The sequence below is a fragment of the Myotis daubentonii genome, chromosome 11 (assembly GCF_963259705.1).
Source record: "Myotis daubentonii chromosome 11, mMyoDau2.1, whole genome shotgun sequence".
Classification (NCBI taxonomy): Eukaryota; Metazoa; Chordata; class Mammalia; order Chiroptera; family Vespertilionidae; genus Myotis; species Myotis daubentonii.
This window is the reverse complement of record NC_081850.1, coordinates 65,768,296-65,786,361: the sequence shown is the minus strand read 5'-3', so window position 1 is coordinate 65,786,361 and position 18,066 is coordinate 65,768,296. Positions and strand designations below refer to the sequence as shown.

The following is an 18,066-nucleotide window of genomic DNA, read 5'->3' as shown; positions in this document are numbered from 1 at the left end:
TGCGTCAGTCTGTGCGTCTGTCTGAATATACTATGTACACTTGTGTACGTGCTGTTTGATAGTTGTGTGTGCGTGTGCACTATGTATCTGACTCTTTTCCTGAGTCAGACTTGACCTGGGCCCTGTTTTAGTTCGTGTAGATCCAGTCACTAGCCTCCTGGTATATGGTTAGGGACTCCTGATTCATGTCTGTGATAGTAAACACTGGCATCACAACTGAGCATCGGGAGTGAAACTGTGGTATCTGCTGCTGAACAGGAAGATGCCCACCTCACCAGGAACCAAGGTCAGGTCAGAGAGGGCTCAGACCTCTGCTCAGCAGCGTGTGCTGGTGCACATGCTAGTTGTGTCTGTGGGTGACATGTGTGAGAGCAAAAAGAAATGTTGTTGGGTTTTCTCTTAACATGTGTATGTGACCACGTGCATGGGGTGTTGATGGTAGTTTAGTGATGGTTCCTGTGACAGAATACGCTGAACTGCCCCATGCTGACTGCCTTCCCCAGGAAGGGGGTGGGACAGAATGGGGAGAAGCATACCTCTCATTAATAGGAGGGTGTGCGGTGCTTAATGCAGTGAGTGTGGCTGGGTGAACACATGTATTGTTGGTTTGTTTCCTGTGGTTTTTTGAATTGTTTGTGCTTTTGTGTGTTTTGGTGATGTATGTGTATAGTGCATGACCTATGTATATGTGGGGATGAAGTCTTTGCCAGATGTGTCATGAGCCAGGTGTGTTGATGTGCATTGAGAGTGTTTGTGGGTGAGTGGTCCATCACTGAGTGGTGTGTATGTGTTGCTTTGTGTGTTTATTATGACTTGAATGTATGTCTATGCGTGTTTATGAGCTCAACCCCATATTGGCTATCATTCCCTTAGGATGGGAACATAATCACAGTTCACTGAAATTCTCAAATCGGCAGTGTGTGTGTGTGTGTGTGTGAGTGTGTGTGTGTGTGTGTGTGTGTGTGTGTGTGTGTGATTTGAATGTGTGTCCAGGGATTCCAACTTGCCCCTATGAACTCAAATATTTCCTGCAGAGCCCAATTCCTGGAGCCTCATTGGCTGAGCTAAACAAGCTCCAAAAAACCCCGGTGTCTGAAATAGATCTGCTGTGCTTCTTACATACCTCAGTGTGACTGTGTCACTCAGAGTTTGGTAACATTTTCACTTAATGTCCAAGAAAAGAAACATTAGGTGTCATGCTGTGTGAAGTCAGAGTGCAGGTCTGCCACCCATTGGTGTGGCAAACCTTGAGAAAGTCACTTACACTGAGTGGTCAGATTATTATGACCACCCCATCAGTACTTCATTGACACTTCCAAAATTACTGAATATTGAAAACTTCCTAAGCAAAAACTCCCAAGGTTTTATTATTATTATTTGCATAATTAATTGACTTCACTGTACTGATGAGGTGGTCATAATAATCTGGCCACTCAGTGTAACTCACTGGCCTCTGTTTTCAATCTACAAAGTGAAAGAAAGGAATGATACTTGCCTTATAAAACACAGGTCCTCAGCTAACATATATTTGTAGCAAATGATAATGAATGTAAGGCTGTTTTGTTAATTGAAAAACAGACCTTTATAAATGAAGGGAACGCTCTAGGTAGGGATCTAAGAAAATTCTGAAGTACTGTCAACCCTCAATTAGCAAACGGTGTTCCCAATGAAGAGGGAAGTTTCATGGGGAGTAAGAGCACAGGTTCTCATCATGCAGACATATTAGACTAAACTGCACAAAGTCGTCAATATTTGATCATTTTTCTCCTTTACATTTATTCTTAAGGTGGACATATATTAGATTCAGGTGTGTACAGTATGGTGATTTACCAATTATATACCGATCACCACAATAAGTATTGTAACAGTCAAGTCACCATACAAAGTTATTACAATACTACTAATTCCATTAAAAAATATTTGGTACTTTTTAACCTACAAACTGGTGTAAAACTTATATCCCTTATATTTCTATTTCCTAACAGAATTCTTCATGCAGCTGTGAAGATTTTTAACCTGGGAATGTAAAGCTGATGTTAGATTTACTTAGGAAACTAGAAAAAGCCTTTAACCTCATGTTCAGCACAGTGTTTATGCCACCAAAATTCTCAGTATTATTATGAAACATAGTTCGTGGACTGTTTTGGAGATTTTCTGGCATCCAGTGGTTTCAATGGCCACCCATTTCTAGCTTGTCCCTGTGTTTACAGCTGAGGTTCAATGGGATAATGCTCCACAAACGCCCACTCAGCACTTTAAAGCCAAAAGAACTGACAGATTCTCAGAGGCTCGCCTTCTAGTTCTGCCAGGCTGAATTATTGTGGTTTGTCTCTGGGCTGGTGTAGAAATTATCCCTCCAAGCTTATCAAGACCTAAACTCATAGAAGTGGGGACCTTGCTTCTCATGTTCGCTGATGCATCTCAGTACATAATAGAGGTCCCGACACTGACTCCATGTTCAATAAATCATGGTGAATGACACAGTGAACACACTCTTGCTTCTTTGTAATGAGGTCCTCTTTACTACTTGTGGTTCCAATGTTTTCCTGGAGCCAGACTGGAATAGAAGAAAGATGCATACATCCACATGTGAGAGAAATTAATATGAAAGTTTTAAAAAATGAATGGTTTGCCCAGAAAATCATGGTATAAGATGTGATGGTTCTGATCTTCCTTTCTAGGTTCCCGAGATTCCCACACATTCATCCCCAGCAGACAGAAGAGCAGCATGAGGCCTGAGAACCAGAGCAGCGTGTCCCAGTTCCTCCTCCTGGGGCTCCCCATCCCACCAGGGCAGCAGGGCGTGCTCTTCACCCTGTTCCTGGGCATGTACCTGACCACGGTGCTGGGCAACCTGCTCATCATCCTGCTCATCAGGCTGGACTCTCGCCTGCACACGCCCATGTACTTCTTCCTCAGTCACTTGGCCTTCACTGATGTCTGCTTTTCATCTGTCACTGTCCCTAAGATGCTCACGAACATTCAGACTCGGCAACAATCCATCCCCTATGTGGGGTGTATTTCTCAGTTGTATAGCTTCATACTTTTTGCTGGTGTTAACAATTTCCTTCTGGCAGGGATGGCATATGACAGGTACGTGGCCATCTGTCACCCTCTGCGCTATACCACCATCATGAGGAATGGGCTGTGCATGTTCCTGGTGGCTGGGTCTTATATGGTTGCCTGTGTCCATGCACTTTTTCATACCCTCCTCTTGGTCCGCCTGTCCTTCGGTGCCCACAATATCATCACCCACTTCTTCTGTGATCTCACTGTGCTGCTGAAGATGAGCTGCTCAGACATCTCCCTCAATGAGCTGGTCCTATTCACCGAGGGAGGAATGCTTTACTTCCTGCTTTTGTGTGTTATTTTAGGCTCCTATATCCGTATAGGGACCATCATGCTGAGGGTGCCCTCCACTAAGAGACTCTTTAAAGCCTTTTCTACCTGTGGCTCCCATCTCTCTGTGGTGTCTTTATACTATGGGACAGCTGCAGGTGTTTACTTTTTCTCCTCATCATGGGGTTCTAAAGACATAATTGCTTCTGTCATGTATGCAGTAGTTACCCCCATGCTGAACCCCTTCATCTACAGCCTGAGGAACAGAGATATAAAACAGGCGTTACAGATGTGTGTCAATAGGGTTAAGTTCTTTAACTGGTAATCACTAAATCGCCTTGTTGCAGTCAGGAGCACAGTGAGACAGATCTTCTATAATTATTGTACTGTCATCCTCTCCATATAATCTTAGAATATGCATTCTGTTGTTATGTACAAGTGCTGTTAATATTCAACTTGGTCAAATTTGCTAATTGAGTTTTTAGTAATTCTTTATTCCCTTGTTCATAATCTCTTCTAAAACCTATGCAAAATTTTTCGTAAAATATCTTACACAATTATAATTGTGAGTTTGTATTTTTAGACTATGTTATTGAAGACTCACTGATTGACCATCATGATCCATTCCTGATGAACTTTTTTTTTAACTGATTATTGTTTGCTGTCTCACATCGGCTTCAAGCTGATTGTGCACATTTCTTCCAGCTCACATTCAATGACATCATGTTGGTAGACTTCAATCGGCCATAATAAGAATAATTACACCATGAAATTTAGCATGTGCTACAAAGCAAGACTTTATAAATGCATTTTAAATGAATTTAACAGCACACATCTACCAATGGATACTACCTTAACACCTTGTCTACTTCTGATATTAGTACAGATATATTACAACTAAATCTATAGATATAGATACATGTACAGGTACAGATAAAGATACAGATAGAGATATAGATACTAGTACTGCAGTGGTTGTAAAGATGTCCCTTAATCATTTTTAGTGTTTACTCTGTATTATTCCCATCACTTTAAGGTTTGCTATGTCTTTATATTTGTGAGGTGTCCATCACTAACAGTGTAAAACTGGATTTGCTTTTTTTATGTAAAGCAACAATTATTATATTTGTGGAGAATTTTATCTATTGATATCCTATATAATAAAACCCTAATACGCAAATCGACCGAACGGTGGAACAACTGGCAGAGGATTTGTCACTATGACGCACACTGACCACCAGGGGCCTGAAGCTCAACACAGGAGATGCCCCCTCGTGGTCAGTGTGCTCCCACAGGGCGAGGTAGGGTGGCAAGTGCAGCGGCAGTGGTAGGAGCCTCTCCCGCCTTCGCTGCAGGTAAGCAGTAAGGAGCGAGGGGTGCCATACTGTGAGAGCCGAAACTGCAAGAGGGATGTCTGACTTCTGACAATCTAGGGGGATTGGTCCTAAGCCAACAGGTGGACTACCCCCAAGGGGTCCTGGACTGTGAGAGGTGCAGGCAGGCCTGAGGGATTCGTCTGCCTCAGTTCATGAATTTCATGCACCAGGTCTCTAGTCTAATATAATCCTAATATATCTAAATTTATATTTTGCATATTACTGATTTTTTTGATACACCTGTTTCATATTTATTGTCTCTTATCTTACTCCCTTTTGATTAATCAAATATATATTTTTATTCCATTTCCCCCTATTTACATATTGATCATATATTATTATTATTATTATGTTGTTGTTGTTGTTGTAATTCTTTAAAGTGCTATACCAGAATATAGAGCTTACCTCTTACCTACTCTTTAATTTTTAATTATAGTTTAACATACAAAACATAAAATGTATCATGTTAGCCATTGGAGGTATACAATTGGGTGGCATTTAGGACACTCGACACCAATATCTCACACTAGGACCAGTAAAGAAAACTCTATGGACCATCAATGAAATTTACTATTTTGCAACTGGGAAAAATTAAGAACAGATATTTATGAATCAATATGGAGAAATAGGATATATTGTTAAATTTTTAAAAGCAATGTGTAAAAGAGCATTTATAGCAAGCTATATGACATGTGAAAATGAAGGGGATGTAAAACGTTCATATATATGCCCATTTAAACATATAGTTAAGATCTGGAAATAGCCCAAGTGCTCATCTGTAGATGAGGAATAAAATACCCCACGGTACATTTACACAATGGAATACTACTTAGCTGGAAAAAAAGGAAAATATCCTTTTTAGATAGCATGGATGGACCTGGAATTTATTATGCTAAGTGAAAAATGCTAGTCAGAGAAAGACAAATACCATAGAATCTCATTTATATGTGTAATCTAATGGTCAAAATAATGAAAAAATATAGAAACAGAAGCATAGATACATAGAGTAGACAGACAGCTGTTAGAGGGGAGGTGCTATGGAGGGCTGGGCAAAAAAATGGTGAAGGAATAAAGCAAGAAAAAATATATATCACATATAGAAATGGAAAACAGTATGGTGAGTGCCAGAGGAAAAGGGGTTTGGGGGAGGAGGTGAAAGTGAACAAAGGGAGGATCAAAGGAGAGGGAAAGAGATAATTTTGGGTGGTGAGTGCACAATGCAGTATGCAGGTGCTGTTTTACTTAGCTGTACACTTGACATGTGTATGGTTTTATTAAACAATGTCAATAAATGACATTGTAATCTAGAGTAGACTGACAGCTGTCAGAGGGGAGGGGTTAGAATTATTTGTGTCCTTTTGACTATGCTGTCTTTTGCCACTAAAAATAAATAGAAGAGGTGGTGAATAAAGCAAAATAGAATAAAACAAGATAAGTGAACCTAACTATAATCATATTATACACTGTAATTACACCAAAGAGGAAAACAAAATAAGTACCCTAAGTGATTCTTGAACCCAGAATTTTGACTATATACTCTCACAATAAAAAGCAAACCTTACAACAAAGCTTTAAGCTGTACTTAATGTGTCACTGACAGTGGTGTGAGTCCAGATTCTGAAACAATTCACCATGTATCCAAAGATTCAGCAAATAAGTAAACATTGAGGGAAAGGGAGTGTCTCTCTCTCTCTCTCTCTCTCTCTCTCTCTCTCTCTTTCTGTTTAGGGAGCTATGTACATGAAAAAGGAGAGGCTGGAAAAATCTCTATGATATCAAACTAGAATTGGAGATATCAATTAGGAATCATGGGCTTTAAAATGTATAAATAAATTGCAATTTATAGGTCATATATCAACATCTATGCTGTTTCCATCTCACATTCTTCCTGTCCCACTCCTGACCCATCCCTTTGTGGTTAAACTTTCCTTTAGCTTCTCAGTTTCTAGTTTCTGCTTCTTGTGTTTCTTTTATATATATTTTCCAGTTGGCTTCTCTGAGATCATTTAGAAGCCTCATAGGCAATAAGCAAAAATAAACTATTAAAATGAATAATAAATGAAAATGATTATAACTCAGAGAATAAGAATCTATGAGTACATAACATCCTATACACTGGGGCCTTGACTTACGAGTGCCCTGACTAACGAGTTTTTTGAGATACCAGCTGTCTCTCGGCCGATTTTTTGCTTTGAGTTGACAGAGTAATTTGAGTTAACGAGCTCCTTAACTAGCTCCTTAACGAGCTCGGTCTCGGAATGAATGAAACTGGTAAGTCAAGGCCCCACTGTATAATAAAAGGGTAATATGCAAATTAACCATAACAGCAGAACGACTGGGCGCTATAATGTGCAATGACCACCACTGGTTAGACACCCAACTCAGGAACTACCCCCTGATAGTCAGTGCGCTTCCACAGGGGGAGCTCCACTTAGCCACAAGCTGGGCTGAGTAGTAGTGTTGGTGGCAGGAGCCTCTCTTGCCTACTCGGCAGCGCTAAGGATGTCCGAATATGGCTTAGGCATGCTCTGCAGGGATCGGGCCTAAGCTGGAAGGTGGACATATCACCCGAGGGATCCCAGGATGCCAGAGGGTGCAGGCCAGGCTAAGGTACCCCACCCCTCCAGTGCACCAGTTTTTGTGCACCAGGCCACTAGTAAATGAATAAATAAAAAACTAATGAGTGTGGCAAAAGAGTAATTTTCTTCTTATAAGAGAGTACAAATAATAAATCTAGAAGAAATAATCCTATATAATAACAGCGCAGTATGCAAATTGTCCCCTCGACTGAGTGTTTGTCCAGGAGTTCGACCAGGGGGCAGGGCCAGCCAGGGGAAGGGAGAGAAGCCCTGGTCAGCAGTAGCAGCAGCAAGCAATGGGGAAGGGAGGGAGGCCCCAGCTGCTGCAGGCCACCAGGGGAAAAGAGGGAGGCCACGGCAAGTGGCAGTGGCAGTGGCAGCAAGCAGCTGGAGAAAAGGAGGGAGTACCAGGCTGGCAGCTGCTGGGGACCCTACCAGTGCATGCATTTCATGCACTGGGCCTCTAGTGAAATTGTAATATCACAATTTGGCAACAACATTTGCAATAATTTCCTACATTAAGAATCACCAATGGATGTTTAATTTAGTGAGTTGAAATTTTAGTAAAGGAAATGTTATGTTTGTATAGTGTCAAAATATCTACCCAAATGACATCTATTAATTAAAAGGTAAGAATAGTAACTTTAAAAAATAGTAACTACTCATACAACTTAACAAAAGGAAGATAAACAACCCAATTAATAAATGGGCAACGGACGTAAATAGACACTTTTCGAAAGAAGACAGAGGAAAGGCCATAAGACATATGAAAACATGTTCAAAGTCACTAATCATCTGAGAGATGCAAATCAAAACAACAATGTGGTACCATCTCACACCTGTCAGAATGGCTATCATCAACAAATCAACAAATGACAAGTGCTGGTGAGGATGTGGAGAAAAAGGAACCCTCCTGAACTGCTGGTAGGAATGCAGACTGGTGCAGCCACAGTGGAGAACAGTATGGAGTTTCCTCAAAAAATGAAAAATGGAACTCCCATTTGATCCAGTGATCCCACTTCTAGGAATATATCCCAAGAAACTAGAAACACCAAATAGAAAGGATATATGCACCCCTATGTTCACAGCAGCACAATTCACCATAGCTAAGATTTGGAAACAGCCTAAGTGCCCATCAATAGATGAGTGGATTAAAATGCTGTGGTACATCTACACAATGGAATACTACGCTGTGGTAAAAAGAAGGAGTTCTTACTGTTTGCAACAGCATGGATGGACCTGGAGAGCACTATGCTAAGTGAAATATGCCAGTCAGAGAAAGATAAATACCACATGATCTCACTCATTTGTGGAATATAATGAACAATATAAACTGATGAACAAAAACAGATCCAGAGACAAAGAAGCATCAATCAGACCATCAAACCTCAGAGGGAATGTAGGGAAGGGTGGGGGAAAGAGGGAGCGATCAAACAAAGGACTTATATGCTAGCATATAGGCCTAACCAATGGACACAGACAACAGGAGGGAGAGGGCATGAGTGGGGGTGATGGGGTGTAATGTGGGGATAAGGACACATATGTAATAACTTCATCAATAAAAAATTAAAAACAAAACAAAAAATTAAAATAAATAAAAATAAAATAAAAAATAGTAACTATCCAGTAGATAATCTGGAGAGACACTACATTAGCTCATTATAGTTTAGGGCAAATCTATGTTTAGAGAGATGGAGAGAGTGTCTGGTTTTCTCTGTGTGTATGTTACCATGAAAAGTAATACAATAATAATAAATAATAATATGTGAATAAACTATGTTTTGTGTACTCACAACTGGAAACCTACTTTTTCAAACCCTATATGACATTTTATAATTTTTGTCTATGTCTAAAATCATTTAAAATGTTAAGTTGAAAAATCTTTTGTACCAACTGAAATAATGCCCAAGAAGAAAGGTGTCCAGGGCATGGCTGGAATCAGGGACAATGTCCCCTAGGACTACAGTTCCTCTGGCTCTTGGACATATGACTCACCAACGGACAGTGAAAAATTAGCCAGAAACTTTGGAATGGGACTTTGTTGGAGTCTCTCATTAATAATTCAGTGTTACAGGGAGATGGGAGCATGAGTGTGTGGGGCGGCGGGGGGGGGGGAGGTTGGGGGCTAATGGGGGGAATGAGGACACATCTGTAATACCTTAACTAATAATAAATAAATAAATAAATAAATAAATAAATAAATAAATAAATAAATATGTCAAATCAAAAAATAATAATAATTCAGTGTTATTATTGGACTCATTTCTCTAGTGCTGGTTAAGGAAAAGGAAAGTCTATAGAAGTGCCAAGTTTCCAGATATTTCTTCTGTGTGTCTACTTATTAGATCTCCTGTAGAAAAGCTGAGGAGATGGGCGACAGTCCGGAGCAGAAGGTGTCTGAACTCACCAGTGATGAGCCCAGATGACAGGAGCTGGAAATCTGCACTTGTCTGAGACTTTGATTCTATGAATTTATGTGTGTGTGTGTCTGCATGTATTGTATATGCTTGTGTACCTGGTATTTAATAGTTTCATGTGTAAATGTGTGTGTATGTGGGAGCTCTATATCTGACTCAAAGTTCTGTACTCATGCATGTAGAACAAGTTATCACTTTTTGGCATGTGGTGAGGGACTCCTGATTCATGCCTGTCAGCATAAACACTGGCATCACAGCTGAGCATCGGGAGTGAGATTGTTGTCTCTGCTTCTGGACAAGAAGATGCCTGACCGCACCAGGAACCAAGGTCAGGTCACAGAGGGCTCACATCTCTGATCAGCAGCATGTACTGGTGCACATGGGAGCTGTGCTGTGGGTGACACACTTGTGTGTGAGAGCTGGAAGGAGTGTTGTTTGATTTTCTCTGTGTGTATGTGACCATGTGTGTGTGACCAGGTGATTGGGTGTTGTTGCTCGTTAATGACTACTTGTGACTGAATAGACTTAACTGCACCAAGTAGACACCCGTCCCTGGAAGGGGATGGTCAGAAGGTGGAGGCCTGCCTCTCAGTAATAGGAGGGCATGAGTGCACCCCTATGTTCACAGCAGCACAATGTGTGCTGCTTGTTGTGGTCAGTGTGTGGCTGGGTGTGCATATGTGCTGTGGTATGTGTTTCTTGTGACTTTTTACAAAAATATTTTTTATTGATTTCAGAGAGGAAGGGAAAAGGAAAGAGACATACAAACATATTTCTCTATGTTTGATGAGACAGAATCATTGATCAGCTGCCTCCTTCATACACCCCACTAGGGACTGAACCCACAGACCAGGCATGTACCCTGATCAGAAGTGAACCGTGACCTCCTAGTCAATAGGTCGACACTCTTCCACTGAGAAACACCAGCCGGGCTCATGTAAGATGTTTTAATAGTGGTCTTGTGTGCTTTTGGTGATGTGCATACAGCGCTTTAGTTATGTATATGTGATGAGTTGAGTGTTACCACATGAATCCGTGAGTCAGGTGTGTTAGAATATTTGTGGGTGAGTGGTCCATTATTCTGTGTTGTGTATGTCTCACTTAGTGTGTTACTTATGATTTGTATGTGTGTAGATAAGTGTTTTTGAGCTGAACCACATATTGACTGTTCTTCCCTGAGGATGGGAACGTGGTCACAGGTGACTGGAATCCTCAGCTCAGCAGTGTGTGTGTGTGTGTGTGTGTGTCTATGGGTGTCAGAAATCAACTATGTCCTTACCTGTCCCCACTCTGCCACCATGAGCAGAGATAGCCACACTCTAAGCAACTCCTTGTTTCTTAAAACAAATCTGCTCTCCTTTCCATGTACCAGAGTGTGAGAGTCCCTCAGATTTTGCAACTTCATCTTTACATTTTCTTTTCTTTTTGAAATGCTTTTCTCTAGGGTTTTTGGTCATTTTTTTAAAGTTTCCTTTCCTCCTCTTTTATTAAACATCCCAGGAAATTAACCTGCAGGCATCAGGCTGTGTGAGGTTATTGGGCTGATTCACCATCAAATAGCGCAGAGACCTTGGGAAAGTTACTTAAATTTTGGTCTTAGTTTCCCCATCTATAAATGAAAAGAATTACACTTCTATTGGGAAACTTACAGAGGCTCACAGTAAGCAGTTACTGTGCAAAATACAGTTGATATATTTGAGATTTTATTGTCAATTGGAAGGTATATAAATATAAAGGAATGAAATTATCTAGTAAGAGGTTTCAGAATTTTGGACAACTTTGAGTCCTCACAGCTCTAATGTAATACTTTGTGCTTGGCTCCCCTAAGCAAGAAAAAGGATGTTTCCCTGTATAATGGTTAAGAGCATGGATTCTGATCACAAAGATACATTAGAGAGAACCCCATGAAGTAGCTAGTACTTGGTGACTTTTATTATCTAAAAAATGATAATACATATATCAAGTTTTATACATTACATGTATTATACATACAGCTATGCACACATGTGTGTGTCCTTCTATTCCCTACTGCATTGCAGTGTGCCTAGAGTATTTGTATCATTTATGTTTCTATTTCTTAAAAACAAAAAGGTCAAAGAACACAAATTCTTAGTGCAGCTGTAACAAGTTTTAAAAATCTGGGAATGTAAGTTTGACATGAGAATTTAATTAGGAAATGTAGGTAGGTCCTTCGGCCAATATGCAAATGTTGTACTAAATGTTCAAACATATTATGAAAGATAGTTTTTGCACTATTTCGGTTTTGGAGCTATTCTGCCATCAAGTGGTTTTAAATGGTCACCATTTGAGAGTGTCCCCGAGTTTACAGCTGTGGGTCAGTGAGAGCTTGCAGATTCACTGTAGGAGTATGAAAATGCTCCAAGAACCCCAAATCAGCCCTGGATTCTCAGATTATTTTAAGACACGAACAACTGATACCAGTTCCCGGGACTCATCTTCTATTCCTGCCACAGTGAATTATTATGGTTTGGCTCTGGGCTGGTGTAGAAATTATCCCTCCATGCTCATGAAGATCCATTCTCATAGAAGTGGACATCTTTCTTTTTTTGTTCACTGCTGCATCTAGGTCCTTAGAAGAGGTACTGACAGAGACTTGATGTTGAAAGTAATGGTTGAATAAAATAGAGAAACCCTTCTTGCTACAGTGTAACGAGGTCTTCTTGACAACTTTGGGGCTCAATATTTTCCTGGAGCCAGACAGGGAGAGAGGGAAGATGTATACATCCACAGGTGTGAAAAATTAATATGAAAGTTTTTTTGTTTTTTTTTATTATTAGTTAAGGTATTACAAATGTGTACTCATCCCCCCCATTAACCCCCAACCTCCCACCCCCACCGAAAGACATATGAAAACATGCTCAAAGTCATTAATTATACGAGAGATGCAAATCAAAACGACAATGTGTTATCATCTCACACCTGTCAGAATGGCTATCATCAACAAATCAACAAACAACAAGTGTTGGAGAGGATGTGGAGAAAAAGGAACCCTTCTGCACTGCTGGTGGGAATGCAGACTGGTGCAGCCACTGTGGAGAACAGTATGGAGCTACCTCAAAAAACTAAAAATGGAACTCCCATTTGACCCAGTGATCCCACTACAAAAATATATCCCAAGAAATATGAAAGTTTTTAAAAGTGAATGGTTTGCCCAGAAAATTATAGTATGAGTTATGATGATTCTGGTCGTCCTTCATAGGTTCCTGAGATTCCCACGCTTTCTTCATCCTGAGCAGACGGAAGAGCAGCATGAGGCCTGAGAACCAGAGCAGCGTGTCCCAGTTCCTCCTCCTGGGGCTCCCCATCCCGCCAGGGCAGCAGGGCGTGTTCTTCACCCTGTTCCTGGGCATGTACCTGACTACGGTTCTGGGCAACCTGCTCATCATCCTGCTCATCAGGCTGGACTCTCGCCTGCACACGCCCATGTACTTCTTCCTCAGCCACTTGGCTCTCACTGATGTCTCCTTCTCCTCTGTCACTGTCCCTAAGATGCTCGTGAACATGCAGACTTGGCAACAATCCATCCCCTATGTGGGATGCATTTCTCAGTTGTATTTTTTCATAGTTTTTGGTTGTCTTGACAACTTCCTTTTGGCCGTGATGGCATATGACAGGTACGTGGCCATCTGTCACCCTCTGCACTATTCCACAATTATGAATCAGGCTCTGTGCACGTTGCTGGTGGCTGGCTCCTGGATGGTTGCCTGTGTCCATGCTCTTTTTCATACCCTCCTCTTGGTCCCACTGTCCTTCTGTGCTAACAATACCATCACCCCCACTTCTTCTGTGAGCTCACAGCTCTCCTGAAGCTGAGCTGCTCACACATCTCCCTCAATAATCTGGTCATCTTATCTGAGGGAGGAATGCTTTACTTCCTACCATTGAGCATTGTCTTGGGCTCATACATTTGTATAGGAACTATCATCCTGAGGGTGCCCTCCACTAAGAGACTCTATAATGCCTTTTCTACCTGTGGCTCCCATCTCTTTGTGGTGTCTTTATACTATGGGACACTTGCTAGTGTTTACTTTTTCTCCTCATCATGGGGTTCCAAGGACATAATTGCTTCTGTCATGTATGCAGTAGTTAATCCCATGCTGAACCCCTTTATCTACTGCCTGAGGAACAGAGATATAAAACAGGCCTTAGAGATGTGTATGAATAGGTTTAACTTTTTAAAGTGGCAATCACTAGATTCTCTGGTTGCAGTCAGGAGCACAGGGAAATAGATCTAAAATTATTTATGGTCGACATCTCCATATAACATTAATAAAATATACATTCTTTTGTCATGTACAAGTGTTGTTAATATGTCAACTAGGCCATATTTGCTACTTGGATTGTTAATAATTCATTATTATTTTTCGCTTGTCCATCGTCTCTTATAAGATATATGCAAAATACACTGCAGAATTATACCTGTGGATTTGATTTTTCTTTGTCCTTTGAGATATGTCATTTTTGTTTATGTATTTTTTTATACTATGTTATTGAGGACACACTGATTTTGTAACATGATTCCCTCCTGGGGTAATTTTTTTCTTCAAGTAATTTTTTATTGTGTTAAAATACACAATATAAATTTGCATTATAACAACTTTTCAGTGTACAGTTCAACGGCATTAGGTGAATCCACATTGTTTTGTTGCTTATGCATTTTAAAGCTCTGTCATTAGGTACCTGTACATTTTGGATTCTCATGTCTTCTTGTGTATGTTTTTTTCTAATTGAATTCATTGTGGCAACATCTATATATATAAAAGCCTAAGTGACCAGCCAACCAGCTGACTGGCTGACCAGCCAACCGTCCGGTAGCTATGATGTGCACCAGGGGGCAGAAGCTCAACACAGGAGTTGAAACCACAGGTATGGAAACATGGAACAGACAGATGAATCTTAGAGGGAAGGGGGCAAGTGGGAGCAAGGGAAGAGATTAACCAAAGATCTTATATACATACTAGAGGCCTAGTGCACGGATCTGGTGGGGTCCCTCAGCCTGATCGGCACCCTCTTGCAATCCAGGACCCCTCAGGGGATGTCATACTGCTAGTTTCAGCCAGATCCCCACAGGCCAGGCTGAGGGACTCACCGTTGCACGAATCAGTGCAATGGGCCTCTAGTTGGTTAATAGAATTATATAGATTTCAGGTGTACATTTCTAAACTACATCATCTATATATTATATTGTGTGTTCACCACCCAAATTCAGGTCTACTTCCGTTACCATTTATCTTTCCTTTACCTACTTCTACCCCCCCCCTTTCTTCTGATAATAACTATACTGTTGTCTGTATCTATGAATTTTGGGGGGGTGCTTAATCCCTTAAACTTTTTCACCCAGCCCCCCAACACCCTTCCACTCTAACAGCTGTCCGTCTATTTTTTGTATCTATGAGTGTGCTTGTATTCTGTTCATTAAAGTCAACATATAAGTGAAATAATATGATATGTGTCTTCCTATAACTGGCTTATTTTGCTTTGCAATATAATCACAAATTCCATCCATGCTATTTGCAAAAAATAGGATTTTCTTAAGTTTTTATGGCCAAGTAGTATTCCTTTGTATAAATGTGCCATGGCTTCCTTTCCTTTTCCATTGAATTTATTGGGGTGACACTGGTTAACAAAATTATACTGGTTTCAGATGCACAATTCCACAATACATCATCTGTACACTCTATTGTGTGTTCACCAACACAAGTCTCCTTTCATCACAATTTATCACTCTTATATCCTCTTCCATTTCCCTCCATGCAGCCTGCCTCCTAGCAATCACCATACGATTGTCAGTGTCTACTAGGTTTTCTTTTTTGCTGAAATAAGGAACTAAGAGAAAAGTTTATACCACAGCATTTTTATCCACTCTATTTTTAATTTTTTAAAGAAATTCCATACTGTTTTTCACAGTTGTTGCACCAATCTGCATTCCCACTAACAGTGTACAAGGGTTCCTTTTCTCTACGTCCTTCCCAGCACTTCTTTGTTGATTCATTGATGATAGCCTTTCCGGTAGGTGTGAGGTGATCTCTCATTCTGGTTTTCATTTGCATTTCTCTGATGATTAGTGACATTTACTACATTTTCATATTTCTATAAGTCATTTACATGTTCTCTTTGCAGAGTGTCTAAGCAGGTCCTTTTTCAATTTTTTTAATTGGATGTTTTGTGTGTTTTTTGTGTTGAGTTATGTAAGTTCTTTATACATTTTTGGGTATTAACCCCTTATCAATATATCATTGGTGAATATGTTATCTCATTCAGTGGGTTGTCTTTTCATTTTGATGATGGTTTCCTTTGCTGTGCAAAGACCTTTTATTGGATATAATCCCATTTGTTTCCTTTCTCCCCTCCCTTGTGGAGATATATCAGAAAATACAGTGCTAGAAGAATCACTGAGATTTTACTGCCTATGTTTTCTTCTAAAATTTTTATGGTTTTGAGTTTTACATTTAAGTCTTTAATCCCATTTTGAATTTATTCTTGTGTATTGTGTAAGTGGGTCATTTAATTTCATTCTTTTGAACATATCTGTCCAATTTTTCCAACACCATTTATTGAATAAACTGTCTTTACCCCATTGTACATTCTTGCCTCCTTTGTAGAATATTAATTGAACATATAGTAGGTTTATTTCTGGACTTTCTATTCTGTACCATGGATTTATATGTCTGTTTTTATGCCAGTACCATGCTGTTTGTATTACTATGACCTTGTAGTATAGTTTGATACTAGGTAGTGTGATTCCTCAAATCGTGTTCTTCTTTCTCAAGTTTGCTATGGCTATTCAGGGTATTTTGTGATTCCATATAAATTTTTTAAATATTTGTTCCAGTTCTGTGAAATGGGCTATTGGTACCTTGATAAGAATTGCATTGAATCTATAGATAGTTTTAGGTACTATGAAACTTTTAATGATGGTACTTCCTCCTATCCATATATACAGTACATGCTTCCACATATTTGTATCTCCAATTTCTTTCTTCAGTGTCTTATAGTTTCCTAGTTCAGGTCTTTTACATCATTGTTTAAATTTATTCCTATGTAGTTTTTTTTTAAAAAAAATAATATATATATATATATATATATATATATATATATATATATACCCATATATATGTATAATCTTTATTATTGAAAGTATTACATATGTCCCCTTTCCCCCGCATTGACTTCTCCCATCCTGCCCACATACCCCACCTCTGTTCTTCATCACCCTATAGTCTGTGTCCACAGGTTATGCATATACAAATGTGAGTTCATTGGTAGATCTCTTCCCCTCTAACCTAGCATACCTTCCCTCTGAAGTTTGATAGTCTGTTCGATGCTTCTATGTCTCTAGGTCTATTTTTGTTCATCAGTGTATGTTGTTCATTAGATTCCACTTATGAGTGAATCTACAATACAGTGCTACAAGAAGTCTCTGAGACTTTACTGCCTATGTTTTCTGCTAAAATTTTTATGATTTTGCTTTTTGAGTCATGTGATACTTATCTTTCTCTGAGTGGCTTATCTCTCTTAGCATAATACTCTCCAGATCCATCCATGCTGTTGCAAATGGCAAGAATTCTTTCTTTTTTAAAGCTATGTAGTATTCCATTCCGTAGATGTACTACAGTTTTTTAATCCACTCATCTGCTGATGGGCACTTAGGCTGTTTCCAAATCTTAGCTATATGAGGATATATTGGTAATTGGGGAAAAAGCAATGTACAAAAGTACACTTATAGCATGCTACATTCTATGTAAAAATGAAGGGGAAATAAAATATACATGTGTCTTCCCATTTGAGCAAAAAGAAACACAGGCATAATTAATCAGAAACTAATAAGATTGTTTACCTACAAGAGGTGGGGCAGAAAATATAGGATGAGTAGAATTATTTGTATTTTTTGACCATGTTGACTTTTGTCATTAAAAATAAATAGGAGGAGGAGGTTTAGACGGAAGGGTTGGTGCCTTGTCCCAGAGCAGATAAGGGCGAGCAGCTGAAACGGGTAACATACAGCCCGAATAAGCAGAGGAGATTCAGCTGAGAGACAGTCTGCAGCCAGGAAAGACAGAGAACTCCTAGAAAAAGGGAATGGTTAGAGATTGAGGCTGAAACCTCTCCTGGTGCGCCGGCTCAGCCACGGAGACCTCGCCATCTTGAGTAGCTGTTACTGGCATCCAGAGATTGGCTACTAACCCGGAAGCAACGGCTCTCAAGCAGCGCGACTACATGAACTCAGAGGAGGCCTGCTTCTCCCCACAGAAAGTGCCTGGTACGTTGTGCCTTGTTTTGTTGTATTTTGTGCCTTTAAAACAATGCAGCAGTTCCAAGCAACAGCGGCCTCCT

At 40.0% G+C, this 18,066-nt stretch overlaps 1 protein-coding gene across 1 annotated transcript; it reads left to right on the top strand.

The window, feature by feature from the left end:
• Window positions 1-2,728: 2,728 nt before the first annotated feature.
• Window positions 2,729-3,664, top strand: LOC132212815 (olfactory receptor 1J4-like). The gene has a single exon (XM_059658805.1). It carries the CDS (start codon window positions 2,729-2,731, stop codon window positions 3,662-3,664), a length of 936 nt encoding a protein of 311 aa, XP_059514788.1.
• The last annotated feature ends 14,402 nt before the right edge of the window (window positions 3,665-18,066 follow it).